This window comes from Triticum urartu, chromosome 4A (assembly GCF_056163025.1).
Source record: "Triticum urartu cultivar PI428250 chromosome 4A, HENAU_Tu73, whole genome shotgun sequence".
NCBI classification, from domain to species: domain Eukaryota; kingdom Viridiplantae; phylum Streptophyta; class Magnoliopsida; order Poales; family Poaceae; genus Triticum; species Triticum urartu.
Genome location: NC_141876.1, coordinates 7,974,097 through 7,983,202, shown reverse-complemented (window position 1 = coordinate 7,983,202; position 9,106 = coordinate 7,974,097). Strand labels below are relative to the sequence as shown.

At 52.3% G+C, this 9,106-nt stretch overlaps 2 protein-coding genes across 2 annotated transcripts; both read left to right on the top strand.

Annotated features, from left to right (window-relative positions):
• Window positions 1–364: 364 nt before the first annotated feature.
• Window positions 365–1,188, top strand: LOC147974341 (protein FIZZY-RELATED 3-like). Its single transcript, XM_087520017.1, has 4 exons — window positions 365–610; window positions 652–768; window positions 873–995; window positions 1,078–1,188. The coding sequence occupies exons 1-4, from the start codon at window positions 365–367 to the stop codon at window positions 1,186–1,188; spliced, it is 597 nt and encodes a 198-aa protein (XP_087376143.1).
• A 6,345-nt stretch (window positions 1,189–7,533) lies between these two features.
• On the top strand, window positions 7,534–8,172 carry LOC147974340 (uncharacterized). The gene has a single exon (XM_087520016.1). The coding sequence runs from the start codon at window positions 7,534–7,536 to the stop codon at window positions 8,170–8,172; it is 639 nt and encodes a 212-aa protein (XP_087376142.1).
• Window positions 8,173–9,106: the final 934 nt, after the last annotated feature.

Below are 9,106 nucleotides of genomic sequence, written 5' to 3'. Positions count from 1 at the left end.
CGCAAAAAGATTCAGTTCTCTTAGCCAAAGAGATGTGCACTTTATTTTCAGCCGGTTACGACCTACTTAAATGGTCATGGACGTCGCGCACATGTACTCAGTTTTGATTGGTTCAGAGGCATGTCACGCGGATTATGGATCGAGCACCATCCGATCCACCCGGATCCAACGGCAGCGCTCCCTCGTCACGTTTCTCACGCCACCTAGCCCAACAACCCACAGGCCACGGCCTGCACTCCTCCCCCGCAAACCCTAGCGCTCCCCGATCCCTCCCACCTCCCCTCCCCTCGCCGCCACCCACCCCTCCCCTCGCTCTCCTCCCTCCCCTCCCCTCCGGCATGATCCAGCGCGCTCCAAGATCCCTATGCTCTGCTCCTCCCTTCCCTCCGGCAAGATCCAGCGCGCGGCCTCCTTCTCCTCGATCCAGATCGAGGCACCCCACCGCCCCGCCTTCGTCTCCCTCCGTCTCCCACCCGATGAAGGCCGCGGTGGGGGAAGCGAGGGGTCTCGGCTTCCCCTCCCATCGCCGCACCACTCGTCCGCTAGCTCCCCACACAGGCGGATTCGGATGGAGGCATCCGTCGCCGCGCACGACGACTCCACCCGCCAGGTCATCGCCGGGCACGCTCCAACAACCTCTTCCGCTTCAAGACGGACCGCTCCTCCGCACCCTTCTCCCCCTTCGCTGAGAAGCTGGACTACGCCGGCGGCGCCGGTTCCCCCACCCCCAAGAAGGCGCCCCGCAAGGTCCCCAAGACGCCCCACAAGGTTCGATCCGCCCGCCCGCCCATTCCCGCAAACACCTCGCGCGCACCGAATTCTCCGATCTCTGATCTACTACTAACTGGTGTGTGGTCGTTGCCGGCGTGCAGGTGCTGGACGCGCCGTCCCTGCAGGACGACATCTACCTGAACCTCGTCGATTGGTCCTCGCAGAACATGCTCGCCGTCGGCCTCGGCACCTGCGTCTACCTCTGGTCCGCATCTAGCTGCAAGGTGCATTTCTTTCTTTCTTGCATCTTCTTGTTGCATCCATGGATAACGCTCAGGTCAGATTGCTAATGGCACCGTTGTCCAGGTTACCAAGCTGTGTGATCTGGGGCCGAGGGACAGCGTCTGCGCCGTGCACTGGACGCGCGAGGGCTCCTACCTCGCTGTCGGCACCAGCCTTGGAGACATCCAGGTTTAATCTTCAACCGATGCACATTGCAACAAAATCTCACAATGTAGTCCATATTCGTCAAAGGATTCTGAACTGTTTGGTTCACGACTTATCAAAATTGATATCACTGATGCACATTGGAAGAAAATTTTACAGCACACAAGATTAGAGAACTGAAAGCTGTTAGTGTGTGATTGTTAAAAGATAAGTACCAATGTTTAAGGGGTGTAGTCCACTAATAACTTTCACATACTATCGTGTGCAACGCGTCGAAATAAGAACCATAAATGAGGTATTGATCTGCTGCATTAAACACTGGTGTACAAGCAGTAATAAGTTTCCCATACTACCTTTTGCAGGTCAGAGTATGACACGATTGGCACTAGTGTAAAAGCAGCTGTTGTTCATCTGGGAGCAGCACTTGTAAAGGTTAGTAACTAGTCGTGGATTCTTAGCACCATGATTGACATGCCCAAACAATCCACCATTCATTGGTCTGTCATTGCTTGAGAAACTTTTTAGTTGTTTGATCAATGTGCTCTTGCCAACTACTTGACTTATACAATTAATATGTTCTTTGGAGTGACCACTCAACTAGTCTTTTTACTTTATCTAAAATCCATGTACCAGTTTTGAGAGCAAACTGGTTGCTGAGGGTTGTATGCCATTCAGCAGGATTTTTTTTGTCTTCGAAATTCCATGAGTTATTAAAAGGTTGTAAATGGCATCTCAATTTTTCATGGTTTGTACTAGTTATCTTCCCTGTTATGTAGTTCTGTTTGTCCAAAAATCACAGTACAAGTTGAAGCTTGTCATCCTGATATTGTTAGCTTAGCATGTTTGTTATTCTTGTCACGGATGCAATACTTCGATTTATTTCCAGCTGCAATTTAACCTTATATTGACTACCATTGATCTATTGGACATGTTTGGGGTTTCAGGCTGGGCTTTTGACTATTGACCTACTGTCATTCTTGTCCAAAATTTCACTACATTCCCATCATGTTAACTCGGTGCATCTCTCCTATCCATGGAATATCCTTAGTTACAAGTCAGTTTTATTTCCTTCAAGTATATTTCTAGTAGTACATCACAACATAGAGCTGTTTGTTTGTTTGTTTTACTGTATCACATACACCTCTCAGATCATTGATGTGAGATTTTCACTGTTTGTTAATACTAGTAGATCACAATACAGAGCCGTTTGTTTGTTTTACTGTATGGAAGGCTGATTTGATTTGATTCACATTTGACATCTCTGTCTGCACTTCCAGACTATTTTCGACTTGAGTATGTCGGCTTCAGAGTTTCTGCAGAACTCTGAAGTAGATATTGTCAATCTTTTGTGCCAACAACATATTTCATATAGCTGCCTGGATTTCACAACATGGGCTTTCTTTTGAAATTTCTTTGACTATGTAGTGTAGATAAATAAATACTCTTAGCAGACTGGATTTGAGGCATTCTAGTTTATTTGGTAGACGAAATTCAGTTTAGATTCTGAATTTGTTGAATATGTGACAATTCCTTCATTCTCAAGTGCAATAGATCCTTTGTGGTAGTAAGAGTCCATATTATTGTGATGTTTACTCCTGTTTAAGTTTTTCATTCTCATTGTTCTGACCGGTTACCATTTTGGTTTGTAGAAAGGTACCAAGAGGGTGCATTTCGTCATGTACTTGATCAGGGAGGTCGCTGGGTTTGCTCTGTATGAGAAGCGTAACAGTGAGCTTCTCCATCTCCCTCTCATCTTCCTTTGCTCGCTATTGTTACTCCGAATTATACATGTTGGCAAAAAGATGTCCCTGTTTCGTCAGTACTATGCACTGCTATATTTATGTGGTTGTCTTGTGTGCATCTTATTTTGAAACCAAGTGAGACACCTCCATCCCCTACATCTTGACGATCCCTCTACTAGTGTACATTTGAGTTGCTCTCACTACCTCCTGCCCCAAGATTCGTAATTGCCTTTGTTGCCTGCTCATTTAATTAATTAAAACTGCATGTGTTCGTGTAAGTATGGCTGTGAGAACGAGATCAATGGTGCCTTCCACCAAACAGATTGAACTTTTAATACTTGCTACGCATGCTTGTGTACCTAAACATTCTGTACATTTGTTGTTGTTATTGTTGACCATGCAGTCTAAAACACACACTGTCTTTTCTTTTCATGTGTAACAGCCAAGATGATCTGCTTTACACTTACAATTCGTGTTGACTAAATCCGAGCAAGTCTCCTGCAGTTCCACCATAAGTAACACTCTGCAGGTGCAGCTCAAATCTTGCTCTATTTCTTTTTTGTGTTGGCTCAATCAGGTTTCTCCCAAATCTAGTCGATCGGATATCATCATGCTATCTTGTTCCTTTCAGTATGTGCCCACGTATATTTAAGCTGCACCTGATTATATATAGGCATAGCACGGGCTCGGGCTTTTAAGCATGCCACATCTTGTTCTGTTTATGTAGCCACCATGTTACATGTTCTGTACTTACAGTTCGTGGCGATCACATATCTTTACACGTACCCCTGTTTATATCAAGGCCTCCCTGGTAGGTTATCTACCGAGTGGCAAACAGTTAGATCTCATACTGATGAAATGAATTAGTTCTTTTTATATGCTGCATTCAGATTCGTCATGTGATTATTAGTTATTTTTAACCAATGCTAGACCTAGCATACACTACAATCTCTTGTTCTGTCACTAGCATACACTACACTTTTAGATAAAAGGGGGGCATATCATTTGCTTTATATAACAGTGCTGGGGCATATCATTTGTTGCGTTGATATGAACTTAACAATATTACATTGTAGAGTTTTCTGCATGTTGTCGTATCACTAGTTTCATGCTGCCTTCACATTTGAACCTATTACTTGTTTTTTTATTATCCTTGATTATTATCAATTGTTGTATTGTAGACTTAAAATTGCGGTGGTTCCTCTTTTACAGAAGCTCAAGTGTGAAGTGTGAAGTCTAGAAGTGTGAAGCCGTGAAGTCCTACTGAGTGAACAGCAGTATACTGTAGCATATCTGTGTTGTAAAGATTGTAATAGACTTATTTAGTGGTATATTTGATGAATTTATGTGTTCTTTGTTCTTTTTGAAATATTGATTATGTATGTGATTTGAAAACTTGTGAAATGGAAACTGAACAATGGGGCCACTTACGAAAATAATCTGTCTAATTTGTACATTTCTGACATGTGGGACCTATTTGATAGATGAAATTGACAAGTGGGACCCATCTGACTAGTGGGACCAGTTTGAATATATAATGGCCGAAACTGGAAAATAAATATACTATAAAAGGCCACGGCCCAGAAAATAAAAAGGCCAAATTGTTGGGCCAGGCCCATGTACCTAGCGAAAATTAACAGAAAAATATATATTAAAAAGGCTGAATTAATGGGCTCGGCCCATCTAAAGCACCGAAATGGACCGGGCCGATTCTAATTTTTGACCTTTTCAATTGGTCGCAATTTTGCCACGTCAGATTGCCACGTCGGATCCGACATGGCCTAGGGAGAGAGCTAGCGACCAAAACAGAAGGTCATAGGATCAACGACCTTTTGTTAAAGGTCGCTATAGTCAGTTTACGACGCCCAGCTTTTGACCTTATGTTTTTGGTCACAAAAAGGTCACAAATGGAAATTTATGACCATTCAGTGACCAATAGTGGTGGTCATAAGTTGACATATTTCTTGTAGTGCCAGTCGGTGAAGATCTGGCAGAAGTCATACTTTTACGTGAAGAACGTCGCCGAGCAAGGAGACCACGTCAACCTGCCGGCTTACGTAGCCGGCGCGCCGGCTGGGAGGCAGCCTTCATGGAGTTTCCGGTCCCGGTCACTGTCTCAGGCCGGGAACGCCGCCGTCTCCCGGCTTCGGGTGATGATCCAGTCGGAAGGACTAAGCGGGGCCGACTTGGTGGCCGCCTTCGTGGAGCGCCGGATATCTCCTCTCCAAAGCCGGCCCCACATGATGTGCCAGATGAGCGGCCGCTTCGACCCAAGCCGGCTGAGCACCAGGGAGATGCCTCACGCGGAGGTATCGTATATGGTAAACTATATCTCCAACTGCAAGCTCGCCGAGGACTGGCCATACGGCAAGGCGCCGTATTCTCGCGCCAACCCTCCGCCCGTGGTAAGCTTTCTTTTCTTTCTTCTTTTCATTGGTAGCCGGCTTTATGATGGCCGGCTTCTGATCAGTCGGTTCTTCTTAGCAGAACCCCCTTCTCCCGCCGACGACCGGGGCAGCGGGGATAGAACGTCGGGATGCTCCCGACCGCACGGCGGACGACGTCGACGATCCGGATTTGGGGGCGGCCGCCATGGAAGACGCCGTCGTGGGGGACGACGCCGAGCCCGGGGGCTCAAGGTTCACCGCTAGCTTCGAGGACTGGACGGATGATGCTGAAGCCGAAGTCGCCCCGCGTCACCAGCCGGCGGCCGACCATCAGGGCGCGAGCTCGTCCATCGCGCCGGCTGCCGGCGGTGGCGAACAGAAGCGTCGGGCCGCTTCAGGCCTCTTCGGCAGTCGGCCGAAGAAGTCCAAAGCCTCCACCGCGGCGACCAAGCGAGATGAGGCGGCTGTGAAAGCGGCCCGCTTCCGCAAGGTGGTGAAGCAGCCTCAGGCGGTCTCAGCGTAAGTCGTCAATTGCCCTGTCGCATGCTTTTCATCATTCTCTTCTTGTTCGAGCATTCTTCTTAACTTTTTCCACTTGCTGGACAGGGCGCCGCTTTCCCTTGAGCGTGGTCCGGGCGGCTCTGGAGTTGGGCCGACTGGAGGTTCTTCAAGCTCCCGCCGCGTGGACCCCCGCGCTGACCTCAGGGAGGCCACAAAGCGGGAGGCCCATGAAGCGCGGGAGGAGCGCGAGGCGGCGGAGAAAGCGGCCGCCCAGGCGGCGAGGGAGCAGGCCGACGTGGCAGCCAAGGCCCAGGGGGAGGCGGCGACCGCGGAGATGGAGGCGGAGGGTTCGCGCAACCAGCCTCCGCTGCTCGCCATTCCCCTCCGAGCCGTGGCCCCCGACACCCCATTGCCCTTGGCGGAGGAGATCGTCCAAGACCCGCCGCTGATGGAGAGGGGGGAGGACCCCGTGGCATTCGCGAGGAGAGCGCCGCCAGCAGCGCCAACCGGAGCGGGCCAAGGCAGCCAATCGTCAGCAGCGCCAGAGGAGCCGGCCGGGGGTGAGCCGGAGGGCAGAGCCGGCCTTGAGATGCAGCCGGTGACACGCCGGTGCGCAGGGGGAGGCGCCGCTCCGCCGGAGTCGCGCCGAGTCGCGGGCGCAGGCCAGTCGGCGGAAGATCTGGAGGCGGCCAGCACTGCCACGTCCGAGTGGACTCCCAGCGGGGGGACTGGCGAGCTGAATGTGGCGGCTCAAGGGGTCTAGAGCCGGCTTCAAGCTCAGGCCTCCCTGCTGCAACAGTTCACCCAAGAGTTCCTGTCGACGCGAGCCGCCATACGGGTGAGTCCTTCGTTCTTGGCCGCTTTTGATTTCTTGATTTCTTTCGTGGGGGCACGTCAGCGCAACCACTGGGTGTAGTCGCCGAGATTCGGGCCAACTGCTGCGCAGTCGGGTCGGATCTTTCTTGACGGCTACATTATTTTTGCTTCTTGTCTGAACTTCCAGGAATATCACAACTCCCGTGCTGCCGCCTTCAACTCCCAGGCTCGGGAGTTGAGCCGGAGGACCGACGACCTGGCCGACGGCCGAAGTAAGTACTCGACCTTGTCTGTCTCCTGTGGGGGCGCGTCAGCGCACCCACTGGGTGTAGTCCCCGAGATTCGGGCCGAATGCTGAGCAGTCGGGTCGGATCTTTCTTGACGACTCTTTCCTTATTGGTTTTTCTTTTTCTTTGTCTTCAGGGGCCAACGCCGACTTGAGGAAGGAGCTCAGCGAAGCGAAGGCCGCCCTTCATACCAAGGATGCCGAGTACGCTGCCTTGGTCCAGGAACGTGATCGCCTGGCCAAGAAGCTGGCCGACCAAGAGAAGAGCCACAAGGCGGCCCTGCAGACGGTGCAGGATAGCGAGGCCGCCCTGAAGGAAGAGTATGAGAACGAGGCGGCGAGCTGGGCTGAGACCCGGCGAGCACTGGATGAAGGCTTCGGCCGGATCGAGGACTTGATCGATGGTAAGCCGCCTTCCTCGCCCCTCTCCTGCCCCTTCCCGCCTGGGTTTTGGCTTAACTTGTGCTGCTACTTATTTTTTTGTGCAGATTACTTCCCCGGCTACTCCGCCTTCGCCACCCAAAGCATCGAGGCCCATCGCGAGGCGCGCTGTCAGGCGGGGGCCAACATTGCGCCAGATGCGAACCGGACGCTTGAGGAGCAGCTCTTGGCTGTCCAGGCGCGGTTGCAGCCGGCTCATCGGATGCTTCGCCGGCTCCAACGTGCCGGGGCGCAAGTGTTGGCCGCCCTTTGGCCGGGCGAGACGATCCCCCGCACCCCAAGCCGGACTGCCGACTGGCTGGAGGTCGCAGTCGGTCGCTTTGAGGCTTGGAAGGAGTCGGCGGCCCGCCTCGGAGCCGGGCGGGCGTTGGAGTTCGTTCGGGCTTGGTACCCAGGGCTGAGCCTAGACCAGCTGCGCACTTGGCGGATGGAGGCCGACGCGGGGCTGGAGGAGGTGAGGCCGGCAATCGCCCAGCGGGCTTCGACAATCGCCGAGTGCACCGACATCAGCGTTTTTGCACCCGAGATCGATGATGACGGTGTTGCCCAGCCGGAGGACTGGTTCGGGCTGAACCCGGCGGTGGGCGAGGACTCGGCGGAGGAGATTGCCTCCAGCGACGAGGGCGAGGATGACGAAGAGGAGGACGGCGAAGACGTCGAGCCGGCTGGTGGAACAACCGGCCGACCACAGGCCGACCGTGCCTCCAGCAACGAGGCGCGTGGAAGCGCGCCCTCTGCGGGAGGCGGTGACCAAGCCGAAGTTCGCCAGCCGGCCGCTCCTTTAGCCGGCACGACCGTCTCCACCAACCAGCCCGGCTCGCCAGTTGCTCCGCCAGCTTGACCTGCCGTCCTTATTTTTCCTGCTTGTTGTCTTTTGAACAATCTTCATTAAGTTTTCGCAGTTCCACCCACTGGGGGTGTATCCAAACTATGTTGAATGCTGGCCTCTCGGAGGTCTTTTATGTAAATATTGTTATGTGCATGTTTGGTTTCCATTCGCGTATGCTTTTTATCCTTAGGCCTTTTCCTTTGTCGCCTTCCCTCTTTGGGGAGGCAAGTACTTGAGCTTTCTTGGATTGAAGTGAAGTGAATGGAAACCGGCCGGCCGGCTACTCTGGTAGCCCGTCGGCGGTGGGAAAAAACCGGCTTTTGTTATATTAGTCCGTTAGTCCCTAGCCGTTTTTCGTGTGGGCGCCCGTTCCTGCCTTTAACTCTTGCCAGCAGGACAGCCGGTTCTTCGAACTGCGACTTTTGGCAAAAGAAGGCTTGGGAGCCGGCACACTACTTGTCTGACTGCGGGTAGGACTTCTAATATAATTCCAGTCGGCCAGTCCCCGAGCCGACTAGTCAAACCCGGTGCCGGACGGAACAATTAAATGAAATGACAAGGTCATAAGCATGATACTTTTCATTTATAGATAAGAGATGGCAGTCCCCAAGCCCTCCTCGGGGGGCCTATTGTCTCGTATTTAATACAAAAGTTAGCGTGATACATACTGCATTTCAACTGTAAAATCTTCGATGGAGGTTGGCGTTCCATGGTCGTTCCGACTCCTTGCCGGAGTCATCTCTCTTGCGTGCCTTCGGCTTCTGTGCGTCGATCAGGTAGTAGGAGTCGTTGCCTAGAGCTCTGCTGATGACGAAGGGGCCTTCCCAAGGGGCCGAGAGCTTGTGCTGGTCGGCTGTTCGCTGGATCAGCCGGAGCACAAGATCGCCCTCTTGGAAAGATCTTGGCCTGACCTTCCGGCTGTGGTAGCGGCGTAAACCCTGCTGGT

Bases quoted from the DNA above. Each gene is read 5' to 3' on its own strand.
- LOC147974341 (XM_087520017.1), top strand. From the start codon at position 365: ATGCTCTGCTCCTCCCTTCCCTCCGGCAAGATCCAGCGCGCGGCCTCC. The intron at 611-651 runs GTCATCGCCGGG...TTCCGCTTCAAG, and splicing joins ACGACGACTCCACCCGCCAG to ACGGACCGCTCCTCCGCACC. The intron at 769-872 runs GTTCGATCCGCC...GCCGGCGTGCAG, and splicing joins TCCCCAAGACGCCCCACAAG to GTGCTGGACGCGCCGTCCCT.
- LOC147974340 (XM_087520016.1), top strand. From the start codon at position 7,534: ATGCTTCGCCGGCTCCAACGTGCCGGGGCGCAAGTGTTGGCCGCCCTT.